Source organism: Thermobia domestica, chromosome 18, assembly GCF_964235325.1.
Source record: "Thermobia domestica chromosome 18, izTheDome1.hap1.1, whole genome shotgun sequence".
NCBI lineage: Eukaryota > Metazoa > Arthropoda > Insecta > Zygentoma > Lepismatidae > Thermobia > Thermobia domestica.
In genome coordinates, this window is record NC_137471.1 from 22389616 (window position 1) to 22411441 (window position 21826).

The window sequence follows — 21826 nt, forward strand, 5'->3', positions numbered from 1 at the left end:
TATTTGTTACTCTTTCTGTCCATTTTATCTTCTTCACCTTCCTCCAACAACACCTCTAAATTTCTTCTCCAACTTCCATAATATCCAAATCTCTGAACCATAAAGTGTAGTGCTCCATACATAGCACTTGACCAATTTCTTCCTTAGTCGAATTTTAAGGCTGCTAGTTAAGAGCGATCTTTTCTTGTTAAGTGTGTCTTTGGCTATGGCTATTCTTGACCTGATCTCTTAGATGCAGTAAGCGCTCCCGTCAAAGTACTTCCCAGATACTTGAATTTATCGACCTCTTCAAGTTCTCTTTGTTCTACTCTGACCCGTAAGAGCGTGTTTCCATGGAATATTCTCATGACTTTCGAAACGATATGGCAAATAAATCAACATCCAAGGTTAACATGGAGGCAAATAGCCTTCTCGCTAGGGGAACTTTTTTTATTTTTTTTTTTTTTAATACTTATCCTCGTATATTTAGTACACGGAATCCATATTTTTTTAAAGTGCAGTTTTTTGCTCTTATATCTGTGAAAAAGTAGGTCGAACAGTCACATTGTATAATATTTGAAACTATGGATTGAAAGTCTTTTCACTTACAATCTGAAATATTTTTTACAAAGGATTCAACCTATTAAGGTGTAGCAATAACAACAGAAAGAAGTAGTAAAGATTTATTATACAAACATGCACTTAATGACTTTGTTCTCAATATAAAGATCACTTTACAGACATAATATTAAAATATACTTTACAAAAGGATTAGAAAAATACATAAGCATACAGAATTTTAAATATATCCTGATATTTATTTTACTATAAAATGCTCAACAGGATGTAAAAATGTAAAGAAAAAAAAAAAACCTCCATAATGCGTAGGGCAGTGTGATTTCTCATCAATAAGATATTCAGGGCTGATAAGTTTCGTAGTTTTTAATTAGCGAGCAGGCGTTAATAGTAGTGATACTGAATGTGTAATTGGGGACTCGGTTGGAATTCTACGGCCAGCATATACCGCTTGGTGGATGACGAAATGGTAACTTTATTACACCAGGCTTTTATCATTCAACACCATACGAGGGGCTGTCAAACAGTTCCCGGAATTTCGTTGTAACTTTATTACCACAATATAGGCACACATTCACTTAATCGCCTTCAAAATAGGCTCCTTCCGAAGTTCAGCCATCGCATTGGTTTGGATGACTTCTACGGTGGCAAAACGGTTACTTTTGACGCCCTTTTTGACCTTGGGGAAGAACGAAAAATCCGTGGACTTATGGCTCTTCCCCAAGGTCAAAAAGGGCCTCAAAAGTAACCGTTTTGCCACCGTAGAAGTCATCCAAACCAATGCGATGGCTGAACTTCGGAGGAGCCTATTTTGAAGGCGGTTAAGTGAATGTGTGCCTATATTCTGGTAATAAAGTTATAACGAAATTCCAGGAACTTTTTGACAGCCCTTCGTATACGCTTGTATTCCACAATAGCTGGACCAAATTTTAATAAAAGTGTTTTTCTTACCAAATAGCTTGAAGAATGTGGGAAGTAAATTGAACTCTTAAGGCACAATTTCCGACACAATGTAGTTTTCCACAAAGAAATTTAATTTTAAAAACTAAATTAGTCGAGAAAAAATGATCATATTATGTGCACATTTCCCTTTAAATTTGATAATATTGCTTAGGTTGAAATGCGTCAGTCTTAATAAAGTAATTAAGAACTTCCCTAAAAGTATCCTGATCCTCATAAAATAATGTATTGTCGTTTTGTTCATTTTCTAATGATGATTCTAGCATTGAAAGTGGCCACGACGAAGGGGAAGTATTCACTTCGAATTTTTACCAAACTTTCATTTAAATATACCATCACTCACCTGCGATATTAAAAAAAATGTTCTGGTATATATATTTAAACTTTCTTCACAGAGCAGCAGTCTTTACATAAATATATAACTCGGGCTTTTTTTTTTAAATATCATTAACCAGCCCATGCTTTAATCATTCTGTAAAGCAAGCGTAATATAGACGGGTTAAAGTTACAGTGTGGTGTAAGTCACTTTGCAGAAAAAGACTTCCAAACAGACACCAGATGTAGATAAGTCAGTTAACAGAAAACGTAAAGTTAGTTAAGGCTTCATTCAACTGCCAACAGATTGCCGTAGGAGTTCTAGTGGTAAAACGTCTGTTTTGTTTATCAGAAAAGTGGTATTGTGTTTGAAAGAGTGGCTTAGACCACTGTAACTTTAATCCAAATAAAATATCACAGTTAATATGATCTCTGTGAATAGAAATAAGTTTTTTTGTGAATCTGTATCCTGCTTTTCCTTCGTTTTTACTTATACGATATCTTGCTCCCCGCAGGGCAGTCTTTACGTAAATCTCGACTAAATGTTAATATAATTTATACTCATATTGAATTTGAATCCCCTCTCCCCCCCCCCAAAAAAAAAATAACTTCGGACCCCTTCCGAAATAACTTCCTGCGTACGTGCCTGGCTCCCCGTATTAGTAAATGTGCTTGGATTAAAAAAAAAAAATGGCTGGTGAAAGTAGACAGTACATATTATACTACTTCCTTTACGAGCATCGACCCCAATGCTCCATCTTTGACCCATTTCTAGTAGAAGGAAATGAAATGAATGAAAATTCGTTTTACGTACCACGGTTATGCCCTGTAGACTGAGAGAAATGAAAGAGAGAGTATGGGAGAACACTGGGAAAGCCACGGATATGATGGTGTCCATGACAAACACCATGGCCTGGGGTCGAACCAACAATGTCCTCGCACCGGAGATAAGCAGTCTATTACTGGACCACAGTGCCCCACCAAATAATTTTTGTCGCGTTTGCTGTCTTGTTCCTATGAAAAATACACCAACTTTCAGAGCTATGTTGAAAAATGTGGTGTAGTAAAAACTTCCTACGTTATTGGTACAGTCCGCAGCAAAAAACCTGCAACATGAGCATGTGTTTATTGTGAAACGACGAAAATCTTTTTCTCCACAATAAGTGTGCAGGGGAGGACGTCGAGGTTTCTCTGGCGTAATTCGCGCCACTTAGACGTTATGATGATTCCCTGAGCTGTTAGGCGTAGTTCCACAATAAACTTACATGCTCATGTTGCAGGTTTTTTGTTGTGGACTGTACAGAAATGAGTCACGGATGGAGCACAGGAGTTAACCCTGATAATTTCAAGAGATTTTAACAAATGTTGGAGCCATTTTCTAAATTTCAAAGCAGCACCGAGCTGTAAATATTCAGGATAACACTAGTAAATACACAAATAGTACATAAACTAATCAGCTCTTTACATACATTTTGTTTTAATAATTGAGTCAGTCAAGCGATAATGTGGGGCGTATACACAGGAAAATGGCCATTTAGACACGACTATATTTTCCATCACAAGGATTGAACGTGTATAATGGTGAGTTGTACGCAGTTTCTAGTTTTAGAGTTTATTACAATATTTGATGCAATGTTATATTTCGGCGAAAAAAAAAAAAAAAACTTCGAAGAAAAATGGAAAATATCGTGAGAAAGCACTAGTGTCTTCCGAGTTGGTGACTGTAACGTAACATAAATAAAACTCATGAAAAATTATTATTAGTATGGTAATGTCATGATGAAAAGTATTTTCTTAACACAGAATGGAGATTCATTTCAAGGGACTACGATTGTGGAATTGCATACAAGTGTACGTCATTTCTATGCATCGAATTATATTGCTTAAGACTGTGGAATTATCTACTTAAACAAGAAAATGAAGGGATATTAACCCATTGCAATGTCAGCTGTGACCCGACCCTGTAACTCTTCCCGTCTATTCCTGTGTCGGAACAGTCCCGACACTGTAATTTGCCACTGTTCGCAGTCCAATATCTTACCTCGACCGACTTGCTTTCATTCTGCACATAGTTCTTTATTTCTGCAACAGATGGCAAGTCTAATGATAATTATTCTGCCCCTAACAATCAACACACTTTAAAACAACTAATGACCTTCAAAGCCGTAAATAAAAGGCAGTCAAATATGGCGCTTTTTTCCTCGTAGTTGTTAGGAAACCTAAGACAAGTTTAAGTCTTTTACAATGGTAAAAAGGAAAATACAAGGCAATGTGATAGCAGATCTTTTAGCTCTAAGTGATTCTGGTAAACAATTTCGGTGAGGAATATGATAAGGATGTTGCCGTAAATGGTTTGCAAAGTACATAAAGCAGAAGAGAATATGAACCTCAGGAGGACATATGAAGTAGTGGTACTGGTGATTGAAAGTGATATTTAGTGAGTGGTCCTCAGATTTACAAACTTCCTTATAGTGTTTCAAAGCCAGGCTTACCATTAGGTGTAAAGAATATCCCCCCCCCCCCCAAAAAAAAAAGTCAAAATAGAAGTTTTAGTTTTATAGTCGAAACTTCCGGAGAAAAAATAACTGACTATACCATAAAAATGGAGTGCTAAATGTTAACAATTGCGTAACTTAAATTACTTTTTGATATCGTGTATAAGAGCAATAATGTTTCAAATTCAACTTTTCACTTCAAACCAGAGAAAAAAAATAATAAAGATACAACATATGATGGAAAACTATAGTCATGTCTAAAACTTAATTAACTTACACGAAAAATTACTCTTGTAATAAGAATTAACAAATAATAATAAAAAAGGAACCTAGTGAAATTAGGTCCCTATTGGCAAGTTATAAGGGAAATAAAATTTACGAGAAACTAATCTTCGAATATGATTATAACCATAGTAACTCCGCTATTGCTTAATAGCATTTGCTTACGCCCCTTATTGATACACGCTATAGATAAACACTTTGTTAATAATGAGTATAGCATACATGTTCCTATAGGCTATATAATTATTATTAGACCCCTCAGTTCCTCGGTGCTTCCTTGTCACGGGATGTTATGTGCAGTTTCCCCATTGTTCCACTGTAACATCTCTCCTTTCTACAACGGGTTTTATAACCTGCAAAAAATAGATTTAAAAAAATAATAAGTAACAGTCTTATCCCAATTTCATACACGTCTTTTCGTCTTAATAAGATACATACAAAGTATGTGAGGAAAGTAATGAGACTGGCAACAATGCGGGTGATCTGGCAACGTTGTGTCTACCAGCCTGTGCTAGACCGGTTTGTTATCCCTTCCTCTTCCTCAGTCCGAGTTATAATTCCGTACAGCTAACACATTATTTTTTACAGCGCCATCACTGAAGTTGTGTTACAGAAATGGAGCATCGGAATTTAGAGCAACGTTGTACAATAAAGTTTTGTGTTAAACTTGGTGAATCCGCGAGAGTGACTTTTGAAAAGTTGAAACAGGCCTACGGGGAACATTGCTTATCAAGAGCACAAGTTTTTCGCTGGCACAAATCATGTTTGGAAGGCCGAGAACACGTTGAACGTGTGAGGGCTCTTGTGAGATCAGACCGTCGTTTAACAATAAGGATGATGAGTGAGCAGTTAAATTTAAAGACTTTCACCGTACATCAAATTTTGACAGACTATTTGAACATGCGAAAGATTTGTGCCAAAATGGTGCCGGAAAACCTCACAACTGAACAGAAGGACAATCGGAAGAACGTGTGCGTTGATCTTGAGAGGATTACCAATGGCCAAGAATTCTTCAATTGTATGATCAATGATTAATCTGGATATTTGAGTACGATCCTGAAACAAAGCAGCAAAGCGAAGAGTGGCACACTCCGTCATCTCCTCGGCCGAAGAAATATCGAATGAGCAAATCAAATATCAAGACGATTCTAATTTGTTATTTTGACAGTAAGGGTATCGTGCACAAAGAATTTGCTCCACTAGGACAAACTGTCAACCAAGTGTTTTATAAAAGTGTCCTTCAAAGGCTCAGGAAAATAGTGATCCGTGTAAGACCAGACATTGCAGACAAGTGGATGCTTCATCCTAACAATGCCATGTGTCACACGGCCATTTCGATCAGTGAATTTTTGACCTCAAAACGCATTATTGTTATTCCTCAACCCCCATTCACCTGATTTGAGTCCTTGTGACTTTCTTATTTTCCCGAAATTGAAACATGTCCTAAAAGAACGTCATCTTGGAACTCTGGAGAACATTCAAAAGACTGTGACCGACCAGTTAAAAGCCATACCAGTTGAAGACTTCCAGCGCTGCTACCAAGAGTGGAAACAACGACTCCCCCGGTGTATAGCTACCCAAGGGAACTACTTTGAAGAGGATAACATTGTTGTTTGAAAAACATAAAAACTTTAGTTAGTACAAACTTTAGTAGTCTCATTACTTTTCTAACACACCTCGTATACACACACACACACACACACAATATATATATATATATATAAAAGAAAAACAAAATGGAGAGGCCTTTGAATTTGCATTGAACTCATTGAGGATAAGATGTAAAGAAAAATAGGTAGATACCTTTGTCGATATATATACATAACTGGAACGCCTGGAGCAACTTCAACCAAACTGAGTACACATACGTATATGACTGGAAAAAGTTATTATGGGGGTAAAAGGTATGATACGTTAAAAAAAAAATAGTGTTTACTCCATAGTTTTTGAGGTCGCTGTGATGATGTGTTACAGTTAACGAAAATGAGCTTAAACATAGGCATAAGTTGTCCTAGTTTCTTTCGATCATAATTCCTCAAAAAACATGGAAATCAATAGTAATCTTTTTCACTGTAGAATAAACTTGACTTTTTCCTAAATCAACACAGCTTATTGTATTCGTTCCTTTGCCGGCAGGTACCATGACCTTACATCCCGCTTTCACAGTGTGGATTGAATATGATATTACAGTTAAGTATTTCCTTAAGGGTTTGATAATGAAAGTTTTTTTAAACGCTGGAAAATGGATGCACACGAATGTAAAGCATGAAAGCAACAATAAGCAACTTGAGATCCCAGTGAATGTGCCAATAGTAATTAATTCGTGAAAATGGAAAGAAATCACAAACGTCAATGTGCCCAGAAGGGTTTTCAAATTGAATAGATTCTTGCTCACGAACTTCAATTTACGATCAATAGATGTAATATAATTGCAGTTGTGCTGGCAGTTTTTGGTGTTGCAGATTGACTGAAGAGTCTGAATTACTGATGGCCGGAGTTTTGTGAGTGCATCAATCTGTACTCCGTAGTTAAAATTCTAATGTAAGAATCGTTCAAATTTTTCACTAGCAATAAATAAATAACTAAAATTTTAATAAATAAATAAAAATAAATAAACAAAATTTTAAAAAATAAATAAATAATAATAATAAAAAAATTAAAAAAACAAAAAAAAATGCGATCTTGGCCAATAATTCATTTTTGGAGCAGGAGTCACAAAATGTTTGAAGGGCTCTTAAACCGAGTTTTTGTACGGAATAAGAACATTATAGTGAGTTAAGTGATAGTTTGTGTTTGTGGCTACACTATATGTAGTTCTCTAGATATAAGGCCTACAAGACATTTTTTGACTGAAATATATTGGATCTTTTGATCCAAAAAAATAATGAAACAATGGAAAAGTAAAAAAGAGAAACTTACCCAACATGAGATTCCGAGTCCATTCCCTTAATAATGACCTGAGTATGTTATCCGACTGTTTGGTTTCCCCTCCTTTCTACAACTCTTCCTTCACCACAGACTCAGCTATAATAAAATAAAAATAATGATAATTATGATAAACTTATACAAGAGTTTATTGACAGTGAAATCCACTTGGTTTTAATTCTTGACTTCAAAAAAATTATTCTAATCAAAACAGGAGTTAAATTAACCATTACCACTTTCATCATTAAAGCTTCCGGTGGTCTAGCGGCTCGTGCGTGTGCCTTTAGAGCACAAAAATCTCTTGTTAGATTATCAGTGAAAAGCATTAACCCCTTACACTGAAATGACGAGTCTAGCTAGTCATGACCTCCCGGTGCCAAATCGCACAATCACGAGCTACACTCGTCATAAAATTTAAACTATTGTAACATTACCCATCTATAATACACTTTTATAACTTATACTTCAAGAAATTTGATGCAACGGAAGAAATTAAATGATTTAATATTGGAGGTAGTCGCTCTGTTTATCATAAAATTCAGAAAATAAATCGTAGTGGAAGAGGTTATAAAAATAGCTTCTGATGCAAGGGTTCAAAATTAGAATGAGACCTGTTGTTAGACTGGTTGTTTATGAAGGAAAACTTGTGTTTCAGTGCATTTAAATGATTACATAGTAATGTATTATATCAGCGTTTCTCAAAGTGTGGGTCGCGATCCATTGGTGGGTGGCGGGTCATTTTTTCGGTGGGTCGCTAGAAGCTTTTCCTTCTAATTGTGGAAATTTTATTTTGATGTGAAGTACTATTCAGAAAATGAAAATTGGAAGCGTTTGTTAATGAGGTAAACAATACAGTAAGTGGTTACTCAGAGCCCTGGTTACTCCCTTAAAGACATAGAAAAATGTAAGGAACAGCGATGGCGGGGATCAAGACTAAATACAGAAATCGACTGCAAGTGTCCAATTCCTTGCACCTGATAGCCTAATTCGTCAGCGTGGATATCAATACAGTTATTAATAAATATGGAAAACAAGCACATGCATCGCATTGATTCAATGAATAGTTGTACAGAGATTTTGCTTTCCAATTACTTTTTGTATATCATGTGAATTTTTATTTTTTTAGTCTAGGAAATAACAAATTCGAGATATGATTTACAAAATTTAATTAGTTTGAAATACACCCCCATTACGTAGAATGTCCATGTATATTTGAATAAAGTAGGTGGGCCACAAAATACATTTTATTATTTAATGTGGGTCGCGGTAACAATAAGTTTGAGAACCACTGTATTATATCATTAGTATTTAATTTTTGCACAGAAATTAGGAGAGAAGTGTGTAAGTTACATGAAGCAAAGAAGAAGGGGAGAGCCTAAGAAATACACTCGCGTTGTTAGTAACTACAGAACTCTCACATCGTTAAGATATACAGAAGAATTGTTAAGAACGCACATCGTCAGTTTTTTCATAAAGAAATTGCCGTAAAAAAATCTATATAAACAAGTTTGATAAGTCTCACTCCAATTTGGAACCCTTTCATCTAAACTGTGAAATATGTTTATAAAGTGGTTCGACCTCTATGTGAGTGACAGTCTCTATTCCCTGGACAAGGTAGGGGCAATTTTCTCGAAGATCGGTTAATCTTTTAACTATCAGGTAAGTCTAAAAAGTAGTGAGTCTTTTGCACATAAGGTGGCGTTAGTGTCCAAATTTCAGAGTATACGAGTCGCAGCGGGTCTGGCATAACATCAATCAACAGCTGAAGACAATTGAAGGTAGCAGATCCGCAAAAAAGTTAGAATTCTTACAATCACACGTAAGGTATTGCACAGTAAAGAAGAAAGAACTTTCCGCAAACTGTACTACATTTAACAATTTTATTTCGATAAAACGTGGAAATACAGTCCCGTGCATGAAGAAATGTATCTGTTTACGAAAAGCAACAGCCAAAAGATGATTCAACCGCTTTTGTTTTGGAAATCTCGATGTCAAACAAGCTTCTCTCACCCAGTCAATCGGCAATCAATCGCATTGACACTGAAGAATATTCTGGCTAAAGCAATCTTAACATCGCCACGCATCACCCGAATTGGCAAATGGCGTCAGCCAATAAGCTCGCAGTGCGCTGTTACCAAATCTTCAGTGATGAATCTAATCAATCTTGATTGTCCACAAATACGAACAAAAATCAATTATGAATGATTAGGTTCCTCCCTGAAGGTTTAGTAACAACGCACTGCGAGCTTATTGGCTGATGCCATACGCCAATTCGAGTAACGCGGAGTAAAAACATCCATCACTAAACAGTGTTATAAACTATTGGAGAAAGCTACAAATAGAAGCTCGACGTTTGGATGCTACATGGTCTGACTCAAAAATATTTACTTGATCGAATTTCCATCCATGAATCTCTCTACTGAAACGTAACGAACTCGAGCCATTTCTGAAGCGGTTGATCACATGATGAGCGAGAAGCTTTACAGTTTATGAGCTCACACTGACCCCCACGAAGGTTATGCTATGCGTTTGGTGAGCAGAACGATAGGTTCGGACCTGTACTGTCGACAATTAGCGTGTGTGCACCTAACAATTCAAAACGAACGGTCGGAACTGGTCAACAGGAAGGATGTTGTATACCACACTGACAACGGCGGACCGCATACATCTTTAATAACCCGTCAGAAATTAAGAGAACTTGTCTGGGATGTTTCAATGCATCTATTGGATCCGGAACCGTTAGACTATCATTTGTTTCGGTCTCTGCCGAACTCCCTGAATAGTATTAAATTAGTTTCAAAAGAGGTATGTGAAAACTAAGTATTACAAATTCTACGCCAGAAACCACATAAGTTCTCTATGACGAATAATGGTGTTGCTGGAAAAATAGCAGAAAGACGACGAGCAAAATATTGTATTTACGCGATTCTAAGACGCACTTTTTTGTCGACTTATTTGTCTCCAAAATCAAGGTGAGTCTTAATGTATGTATATATATATGAATGAGATACCAATAATAGATTGCTATAAAACTGACGCAAGTATTGTACCGTAATTACATTGGGAAAAAAGTACCAGCAGATGAACATGAATATACCATAAATTCCAGCAGTAAGTTCAATGTTTTATTTATTTATTTTTTATTCATTAAAATCAATGCAGTGTAGATCTTTTCATTTTCGCCAAGAGTGCGTCTTACATTTGAGGGTGCCTTCGCGTAAACACGATAGTGCATGTGTGCTTTTGTACTGTTATTTTCAAATCACAATAAATGTCTTTTCAATTCTGACCTCCAAAAGCTCAATACTTCTTTTAGACACCTGATATATCGCAAATGATTATTCACAAATATCTGTCCTCAGGGAATATCAAAGTAAATGTTTATGTATATATAAATTTATTCCCATGGTATTGCTGGCTTAAACTAGAACGATACACGAAAGTTATAGTACTATTCCACTCTTGTCGTTATCTAAGAGCTGCTCTAAGGAACAAGACCGAATAAATATCTTATATGAAAACTCCTTCACAAAACGGAAGGAAATAAGTCCATTGAAACAAACATAATACGTAAACTTACTCTTTCATTTACTGCGTCTAATATTTAATGTAAAATTATAGTGCTACTTCGTAGTAAGTTGGACAAGTATTTAAAATATAATGTATGTATTTATATGTTTTTAACAAATTCTCGGCAAGTTAAACAAGTGGACAATCATGCACAAGTTTAATACTACACACAATTAACTTTTAATCGTAAATTTAGAATCATAACACCTCTTCACACAGTGCCTGTTAGAAGCGAGCAAAATTTCCACAAATATACAGAGTATCTTCATAAAAAATCTTCCGTATACGTTTTCCACAACAAGACTTTCAATACAAGAGGATTCTAATGCAAGGAATTCCCACTGTCATATTAAAAATTCTTTTGGTCTCACGAATATTGATCGTGTACACGAAATAGTGCAAATGAATTGCCCAGATCCTCTGAAAAAACTGTCAGGGAACTCCGAAACAGTACAGTTGATAGTGAATTAAGGACATTTGGGATTTATATTTCTGGGTTTTCGGCATCTATGGCCATATTAGTCCGTCACTAGGATTACGATTAGGAATTAGATTTCTGGGTTTTCGGCATTTATGGCCATATTAGTCCGTCACTAGGATTAGGAATTAGATTTATGGGCTTTCGGCATCTATGGCCATATTAGTCCTTCACTAGGATTAGGATTAGGAATTAGATTTCTGGGTTTTCGGCAACTATGGTCATATTAGCCCGTCACTAGGATTAGGAACTAGATTTCTGGGTTTTCGGCATCTATGGCCATATTAGTCCGTCACTAGGATTAGGATTAGGAATTAGATTTCTGGGTTTTCGGCATCTATGGTCATATTAGTCCGTCACTAGGATTAGGATTAGGAATTAGATTTCTGGGTTTTCGACATCTATGGCCATATTAGTCCGTCACTAGGATTAGGATTAGGAATTAGATTTCTGGGTTTTCGGCATCTATGGCCATATTAGTGCGTCACTAGGATTAGAATTTAGATTTCTGGGTTTTCGGCATCCATGGCCATATTAGTCCGTCACTAGGATTAGGATTAGATTTCTGGGTTTTCGGCATCTATGGCCATATTAGTGCGTCACTAGGATTAGAATTTAGATTTCTGGGTTTTCGGCATCCATGGCCATATTAGTCCGTCACTAGGATAGGATTAGGAATTAGATTTCTGGGTTTTCGGCATCTATGGCCATATTAGTCACTCACTAGGATTAGGATTAGGAATTAGATTTCTGGGTTTTCGGCATCTATGGCCATATTAGTCACTCACTAGGATTAGGATTAGGAATTAGATTTCTGGGTTTTCGGCATCTATGGCCATATTAGTCCGTCACTAGGATTAGGATTAGGAATTAGATTTCTGGGTTTTCGGCATCTATGGCCATATTAGTCCGTCACGTTTTGAGGAATGATGTCCCTCGGCGATCACACTATCCGGGGAAAGGGAAGGAAGGAAGCAGCCTGCGACCTGTATGTTAGGTACCATCCTGGCATTTGCCTGGTGTGAATGAGGAAAACCTCATTCAGGATGACTGGCTGGAAAAAGCTTTTTACACCTTTTCGACCCAGTGCTCTACCGTGATAATGAATTAAATATTAAAAGCAGTAAACAAGAGTAGGTTTATAAATTATTCTAAACACGCGTCAATTCATAAAAATACAGCAAAAACATATTCACCTGGTGGTTCAATTCCCTCCAGCTTCTGCCTGATAGCCGATAGGAACTTCTGTTTCCGCTCTGGAGGAACAACACGGGCCAACAAATCATCCACAATCTTGTTCCGTTCGGCTGGAAACTTATAATACGCTTCCTGGTAGAATCGCACCGTTTCTTCAAGGGCTTTCTCCCATGGAGTTGGTTCAAAGTTAAGTTCCTGCTTAGCTTTAGAAATATCGATTGTGCCTTTAAACACGGAAGGAAAATAGAAAAACGCATCATCTGAGTCATCATAATTAGCAAGAACATTTTTCACACCTAAAAATTTACTCATCTCTAACAGTGTGTTAGACAGGGTACAATCACGATCAAACGCGATGTTAAACACCTCATCATGAACAGCGCTGCCCTTTTGAATCACCTTATCAACTGCTTGAGCAACATCTTTCACATACGTGTAACTTGTTATAAGCTCAGCCACTCTTGGAGGAACATAAATTGGGACCTCAATCACGTGATAGAACTGTATCCACAAGATGTACATCCACCAACGATTGGTACTGTCTCTTGGGCCCATTACATCAGCAAGGCGAAGTATTACAAAAGGCACTCCGCCATTTTTTCGTTGTTCTTCAAGAACTTCTTCGCCGGCCAATTTCTGGTCACCATACGAATCTCTTCCTGCCAGATCCTGGGCTTCATCTTCATCCATTGGTCGAACGGAGTGAAATTCTTTGCTCGGAGCGGTGAAATTAACACCACTCACTTCGTACACAGAATCCGTACTAATATAAAGGTAAGTCCCTATTTTTCCTTCCAAAACTTCCAGAGCATCTTTTATTACTTGTGGTTCATAAGCACTGAAGTCGATTACATAATCAAAGAACTTCACAGCAGAGATGTAATCCATTAAATCTGAACACTGCGCCAAACCATTCTGCGAAAAAAGAATCTGAATCCCAGCATAGCGGTCACACGCAAAATGTGTAACGTAAGGCTTGACTAAATTTTCCGCGTCAAATCTCCAATTTCCTCGGCTCACTAAAGTGATATTAAACGTTTTGTATTTTTCTATTAGGTGAGAGACAACATGCGACCCAATAAAGCCATTTCCCCCGAAAGCCAAAATGTTCTTGGAAGCGCTGTTCTCATTCGCTTGAACCGGCGAAGCGTCGAGGAATGGTCCTGAAACCAACAGCAATAAAAGCATTCCCTTCATCTTGGATCTCTGCCGAAAAAGAAAGAAAAAAAAAATACATTATTAGTAATATTGTCAATACAGTAATTAATATAAATTTTCTACTACTTACAAACAAGAATGCAACTTATTGCCAATTTGAAGATTTACGTAATTTGGATCTTACACACATGAGATGGAGATCGTATGTACTATCTAATTACTTTTGTCAAACCAAACGAACAAACATATTAATGTGTATATAAAGGATTAAGGAATTAGGTGAAGTTGTTTCTGTACGTATTATGTCATTAATCGTTGTATACAGCATAATTAGTTTTATGTAATTCAATACGTTTGATTTCCTCGTTTCTGAACGAAAATTGTTGTAACACTAAGCTGAATAGTATTCGTAATCCGCGTAGGCAATCCTGGATTACAATCAACCGTCGAAAGCACCAAACATAAGATACCCAGAAAACTTTGGTGCAGAGCAGTTAGAGAATTAGGGGTTAGGGGAGGGAGAGAGGTAGGGGTACAGTCGTACAAGTCATTGAGCAAAAGAGTGCAGATTGTAAGTCCAAAATTTTGTTCCTTTATTTTCATAACTATTCTATCAGGCCTTGTTTCCATTTTGTACTAATACACAATAACACACTGAGAATACTATGTGATAACATGTAAAAAACCACAATCACGTAACAGTTTCAACACAATAACTGTCTCTTCATCAGACTTCCGCTCCTTCTGCCTGCTCCCAACTCAAGGACCAAGGACCAACTCCTAAGCAGCCAGAAGGATTGGAAGTCTGATGAAGTCACAGTTATTGTGTTGAAACTGTTACGTGATAGTGTTTTTTACATATTATCACATAGCCTTGCTCAGTGTGTTATTGTGTATTAGCCTTATTTCCATCATGATTGATTAATTTAACATTCGTACGAGGGAGTTGTGCTACATTTCTTGCTAATGGATTCTGTAGGATAGATATTTATAGATTAAAAATAAGCACTTGAATTAAGTGGTTTTGCAAAACATACACAGACGTATTCAGAGTTGTTTTCACATATGATTAGCATCATACTAAGAATCTGACTAACGTATGATGCTAACTTCCGTATTTAGAAACACATTACTTATGCTATTCACGATTTATATCGAAATAGACCAGTCACGACTTTTCTGCAGGGTTGTCCAAATACATTAGGAGAAATCACGGTAAAAGAGAATAATCCGGAGAAATTTGGACAACTCTGTGGAAAATTCATGGCTGTGCCTTTTTCGATATACACTAGATCGTGGATAATATAACCAATGAGTTTCTGATAACAATGATAACATAACATAAGAATGATACCGTAAGTTAGCATCATACGTTAGTTAAATTCTTGGTACGATGTTAACCACACATGAAATCTCTGAATGCGGTTGAAGATTTTTAAATTTTAATCTCTTACAATTAACAGAGAAGAATAACAACAAAATTTCACAGAGGATAATTTTTTTATGTTGTTTTCAGCATGCTGAATGCGGATACGTGAAAAATAGTTTTTACGTGAACGGGACTCATTTTGTGCTGTAATGTTGAAAGAATATATTTGTTTAAATGTATGTACATAGTTTCTTATCGTTATTAGTCACATATTTGTGTAAATAGTTTTCCCTTCCGATACTATATAAGTGGCTAAAATTCCACTTTTAAGAATGTCCATAAATGAAGATGCGTGTGTGTATCTACAATCAACACTAAAAAATTATTGCGTTTTCGGCAGATTGTGGATTCTGATGATTCAAGAATCTCCTCTACGTGGATAAATAATCAAGAAAAGAAATAGCAGCAAGAGGGGAGTTACTTAGGAAGGCCTCAGGGAGGGTTGAAATAATATAAAAAGATATATTATTTCTGGATTCAAAGTTAGTTATTACTTTTAGTCTCGGATTCTAACAGCAATAAAAATTGAAGTAAAGATCAAAATCTGGAAATTTATTTAAAGACGCTGTCTTCTCTTCGATGTTTGTTAGTATTACAGCTTTTTCTAACTTCTACAGGCATAGTTTCCAAAGACATCGGCAAGGTTCTAGAACAGAGGTCCCCCTGCCCATTGAGCTGCAATCAAGACAGAAAATAACGTGCCCTGCGGGGCTCTAACCCGCATTCACTCGCTAACGCTCGCTCGGCAATACTATGTGAATTAATTATTAAGCTTTAGTACAGAAAGGAACCAACTTAGCTACTAACCTATATGGGGGAGACCTGTGTTCTAGAACTTTCCCGGGTGAACCCATCGTACCAATTAGTAATTATAAGGATATTAATGATGGCGATACAACTGACTCAGGATTATATAATCATCTATGCATTTCTAGACTCAAAAGTAAGGTAATGTATTACATAAAACGACAATCTCCGTAAAAGGGGATTATTCGAATCGTCTTATGTAACAACTAGTAACCTATCGCTAGATTTAAGCAAAGAAATTTTTAATAAGGAATTAGATTCTATTATTAATATTTTTTCCCAAATGCAGCACTTCTACAAATTAGATTACACTATATTTCGAAAGATATCCTATCTCCTGCAACCAAAAAGCTACTAGAAAGTTATTTAAAACAGAACTGGCCGTAATCACGTATATATAAAAGTTATGCCATTCTCGAGTCCCACTGGACAAAGGATCGGAAAAGGTTAAACCACACACAATTTTTCTACGGGTTAAACTATCCGATTTTGATAAATACATCGATTATTGCGTTCAGATTTGTGATGCCCCTTAATGCTGCAAAAACAAAATATTTCATTTGCTCTCGATTTGACATTATATATTAAATAGGCCTACTGGGTTGAAGAAGTAGCAAGAAGCAGAGCTTGAATACAAATACAAATATTTTAATAAAAAGACGAATTTTTACAGATATTTTATGGTACATCTATACATGATTTGGCTTTACAACTTGCCAGTGTTTCTTTCAGAAAAAAAAATGTTCCAGGGGGCACACTTAGTATTCGGGTGGTCGCATATTATTTTCACACTATACTGTTCTATTTATTATCTATCACTGAATACGTCTATTTATTACTATAGACGTATTATTTTTGTCCTCGGGAGGGGGAGGCAGTTCCCCCAAACGGGAAGATCGTCTTGTATTCTATTTCCCTAAACTACTCTACTCAGGTAGTGAGGTCGCGGTGGCTCAGTAGTAGAGCGTTCATCTCTAGTGCGTGGGGTCCCCGGTTCGATCCCAAGTGAACTTTGTGGTGGACAAACACCATGTGCGTGGGTTTCCTCGAGGTTCTCCTGTTTCCTCCCATTTTCTTCCTTCCACCATTTCATTCATTTCTCATCATCACTGTCTCCTTTACCTTAGCCGGCATAACGTGGGACGTAAAACTCAAAAATTTCATTTTTCTTTTTTTCTACTCAGGTACGAAAAAGCAAGAATTCACGAAAGGACTACGAGGAAAAACAGGCATAGACAATGTATAAAGTAAGTACATGAGAACTTTTGTAGTAGTCACCTAACACAATTTTCTCGCATGAATAATCATTTTTGTGTATACCAAACGTCGCGTCGGTTCGCGCCTACGGACGGACCCATGCGCTACTGCTCGGATCAACCAGCCTCGCCTTGCCACGACGTGCATTAGATACAATTTTGGCTTGTAATGGCCAGTTAGCACAAGTATGTGCGTGCATTTTGCACTTGTACTTTGTTATGTATATACCCACCATCGCTAGCCATCCTGGATTTTATCTATACAAAATGAGGCAGGTCTAATGTTATTTCGTTCACTGGTCATATTTTGAAGCAGCATGAGGAGATAGTTTGTGGAAGAATTCTAATATTTTAAAAAATATTTCTGGTGGCTTCCTTGAACATGGCCTGTGCTGAGTGGAGTAGTCTTGCCGAAGACAAATATTTTGAAGGGCAATAGAGAGGACATGAGGGATTGAGTATAGCCTGCTCCCCCCAGTGATTATTAACGAATTATAGTGATTCTAACGATTCATATTAGTTCATAATGAATCGGGGATATAGTATACAGGAAGCTGCATCAGTTCCCGAAGGAGCCAGACGCTCATACTTTTAGGGATTATTCATTGAGTATGTACGAACTTACAAAGGGGGTAACAAAGCGACTTTTATTTACTTATCGACTGATTCGAAAATAAAAAAAGAACGTATCTGTACTTTATATCTGCATGTGTAGTGCCCTTGTACTTTATCTACAACTATGTGTGAGTGTGGGGGGGGGGGATTTAACGCATATCGCATGTCTTGTGCACATGGATACTTCTTACTATTGCACTACGGTACGTAGAAAATGGTATTTCATGTGGAAGTGGTAATAGAACACAGAAGAAACGCAGATCAGGGGGTTCTCATGTATACTATTACCTGATTCGGAATCGCATGTTAAAAGATTGAAGATATAAATCTTGTGGTAAGGAAGCTTTAGTATAAGTAGCGGTAGTAGTAGTAGTAGTAGCAGTTACTAGCAATAGTAGTAGGAACGGGTTAGAAGCCCCGCGGGGGTTGGTTGGGTTCTGTTCTTAATATAAGTAGTAGTAGTAGTAGTAGTAGTAGTGACCCTTCCAGTTCCGGTGACAAAGAACTTGGGGGAGCGGGCTATACACAAGCCAAACTGAGTTATGGAATTATAATTTTTCAACAATTATTTTTAGTAGTATTGTTAAACTTAATATGCACGACCTTTATTTCTGCTGACGAATCATTTGTTACAGTAAAACAAATTGTTATCGATGCTTTCATACTAAACTCACGCACATCCAGGGCAGTCATTTTCATTTTTTAATCGAGCGGTAATGGCCAAATTGCAACATTTGCTGCACCATATAGCCAACTGCAGCAAAGTGCACCGAAAATACTCCGTATAACCATAATCAACAGTAAAAATATTCTTATTATTAATTACGTAAAATCACACCGCGAACAGGTGAATTAAACTTCCCTCCACCTATACAGAACAAACTTACCTCAGTAAGCCGATTCAATATATTCAGTTGTGTCCTGTGGAAAATATAACAGATAAATTCCCTCACAATTTTTAGCGGATCATAGTTAGCACTTCAGAAAAGTCAACCAAGCAAAACTTTCAAGCTTTGAAAAGTTAAAAATACGGAACGTTCACCACCTATTTTTTGTTTATAATTGCAGCACAGTGTAGCCGACTATGAAGTTCAAAACATTAGTAGTTTACAAGATGATGGAAAAATAATTAAAACAACAGAGAGTGTATTTCAGAATACTAGAATTTGACTAGAATACTATAATACATAGTTATAAAAGAAGGTATTATCTTTGCTAAAATATCTATTGATTGTAATCTTAAGTATTATACAAAATCAGTGAATTTGTTATATATCACATAAGCTATTAGTTGGCAAAACTGTTCTAGTGACAAACCAGACGGAAGTAAATAGATAGCAGAGACCGTAGAAATTATCCGTGCGTGCTTTTATGCTTCAGATATATAAAATTAATGTATAAACCAAATTTTTACGGTTTCTTTTTAATTAACAGAAAGCGAAAGTTGTCTTGTTTTAGGAGAAAGGAAAATAATGCAGAATATATTGTCCGGTGTATATTGTTATCTTCAAGTCGGACGTTCGTTGTATGGGGTCTTTCTAAATTTAAGTTTGCTTCGCTCCGCACCCACTGCCATCTTAACAATGTTTTGCTTATATAATTGCTATTATTTCTTCCTTTCACCAACTTAAAAATAATACTCTTCATCGGTTAATCAGTTGTAAATGTTTAAATGGTTAGATAGATTTTAACCTAACAGATGAGTTATACGTTTCTAAATATGTAAGTATGGTACACACGGAAAAGAAAGTATTTGACAGTTGACAAATTTTGTTTTGCCAGTAAGTCGGAACAAATGAATTAATTTGAATCTTTTTGTTGTTATTCATAGGATAGTAATTTTATAACTTGCCAAAATCGGTACTGTAATAGGTTAATTTATTGCCGAGTTATTAAGAAAAGAGTTTTGACAACTGAAGAATACTTTCTTTCGTTACTGTACATGCTGATCCTACACCTGGCGGGTTCCAAAGTTTGCTCTCCAGAAAGTATGACATTGATAAGCGTTGTTTCGCCTCATGTGGAAGTACAGGGTGAGCACAGAAACAGTCCCAGGTGTCAAATTAGTGTAAATTTAATATGCGAAGGAATATTTTGCTGAAATTTTGAACAGTGATACATAAACTCAAAAAGTTTTTGTAGCAATAATTGAAATCACAAACACTCGATGTGCAAGCCACCTGTAACGCGGGAAATACCGAGGCGGTAATCTACCTCCAACCACACGTTGTGAAGCATATCTGGTGTGATGGAGTTGACAGCTTCACTGATGCGTTTTTGGAGATTGTTCAGAGTTGCGGGTAGTGGAGGTGCATACACTTTGTCCTTCACAAATCCCCACAGAAAGAAGTCACAAACAGTGAGGTCAGGTGATCTTGGAGGCCACTTGCAAAGAACTTGATCATTGACTCCAGAGCGCCCTATCCATCGGTTTGGGAGGTTCTCGTTTAGAAACCTGCGTACAGCACGATGCCAGTGTGGCGGCGCTCCATCTTGTTGTAGAACGAAGTCGTCTATCTCTGCATTACTAAGTTGCGGAATCAACCAGTTACGTAGCAATGCTAAGTAACTTTCACCTGTAATTGTTTGTTCCTGAAAGAAGAACGGACCGTGCACCCGACGCTCTGATACTGCACAAAAAACATTAATTTTCGGTGAGTCACGTTCCACATTTACAGTTGCATGAGAATTCTAGGTTCCCCATATCCTTACATTGTGCCTATTCACCTTTCCACTTAAGTGAAATGTCGCCTCATCGCTGAAAATGATCTTCGTCAGAAAGTTTCCGTCGTCCTCCATGAAATTTTGCATAGTCTCATAGAACTCACGGCTCTTTACCTTGTCTTGTGGCTATAACTTCTGAACCAACTACAGTCGGTACGGATAACACCGCAAACGCTTGCGTAAGATCTTGCTTACTGTTGTTTGTGGCATCTGCAACTCTCTGCTAGCTTTACGTGTAGACTTCTGTGGGCTGTGTACGAAGGCTGCTCTTACGCGCTCCACAGTTTCCTCGGAGACTGGAGGTCGCCCTGAATGTCCTTTTCTTTGATCACAAAGGCGTTCAATGCCACTTCATAATGGATTTGTGTGTGGATGGATCAGCATTAAATTGTCGTTTGAAATCACGCTGCACTCTCACAAATCTGCTTGTTTTTGCAAATTGTAAAACGCACCAGCTTTGTTGCTGTGGGGTGAACGCCATTTTCGATGTTACTACCCTCTAGCTGCCCTGGTCAGAACTAGGATTCTGAAAAGATAGATGGGAAAATACTTTGAGTTTACTGAGCTCTGTACAAAATTTCATGTAAATATTCAATTAAATGTTAATTATATGGCACTTTAAAATCAGGTACTGTTTCTGTGCTCACCCTGTGTATTGTTTTCATCGCGTATTGCTTACAACCAAGACTGATGATTTGGAATGTAGGTTTTTTTTTTTTTTTTTAACGTACGTGTGTGGATTGGTGTATATGTGACATTCGCGATTCATATACCTCTTTTGTATCAACTGTTGTTTTTTTCTGAATCAGCTGTTTTGGTTTTTAGTTATTAGATTTGTTTGAGTTGTGTGTGCTCTAATTCTGTAAATAACCTACACATTCTGAATGAATTCTATACCATTACTTCTGTAAATAACTTTAAAAAAAATAAAAAAAAGCAATTTCCCCAGCTCTCCATTGAGGAAAACTTGCAATTAAGGCAGACAAAACAAGCAAAGGGCAATTCAAAAGTTTTTTTTTTTAATCCGATTTAAATTCACAGAACATTTTATGGGAGCAAT

At 36.8% G+C, this 21826-nt stretch overlaps 1 protein-coding gene and 1 pseudogene across 1 annotated transcript; one reads left to right on the plus strand and one right to left on the minus strand.

Moving 5' to 3' along the window:
* Positions 1-648: 648 nt before the first annotated feature.
* On the minus strand, positions 649-19134 carry LOC145675694 (uncharacterized). Its single transcript, XM_081746298.1, has 4 exons — positions 18930-19134; positions 12777-13983; positions 7527-7631; positions 649-4960 (listed from the first exon to the last, which is right to left on the minus strand). Exons 2-3 carry the CDS (start codon positions 13972-13974, stop codon positions 7603-7605), a joined length of 1227 nt encoding a protein of 408 aa, XP_081602424.1. The 5' UTR covers positions 13975-13983; positions 18930-19134; the 3' UTR covers positions 649-4960; positions 7527-7602.
* On the plus strand, positions 5223-5642 carry LOC145675042 (protein GVQW3 pseudogene; annotated as a pseudogene).
* Positions 19135-21826: the final 2692 nt, after the last annotated feature.

Excerpts from the sequence above, each read along its gene's own strand:
- LOC145675694 (XM_081746298.1), bottom strand. The coding sequence starts at position 13,974 with ATGAAGGGAATGCTTTTATTGCTGTTGGTTTCAGGACCATTCCTCGAC. Across the intron at positions 7,632-12,776 it reads GGAGGGAATTGAACCACCAG|CTGAGTCTGTGGTGAAGGAA; the intron begins GTGAATATGTTT and ends ATTTTATTATAG.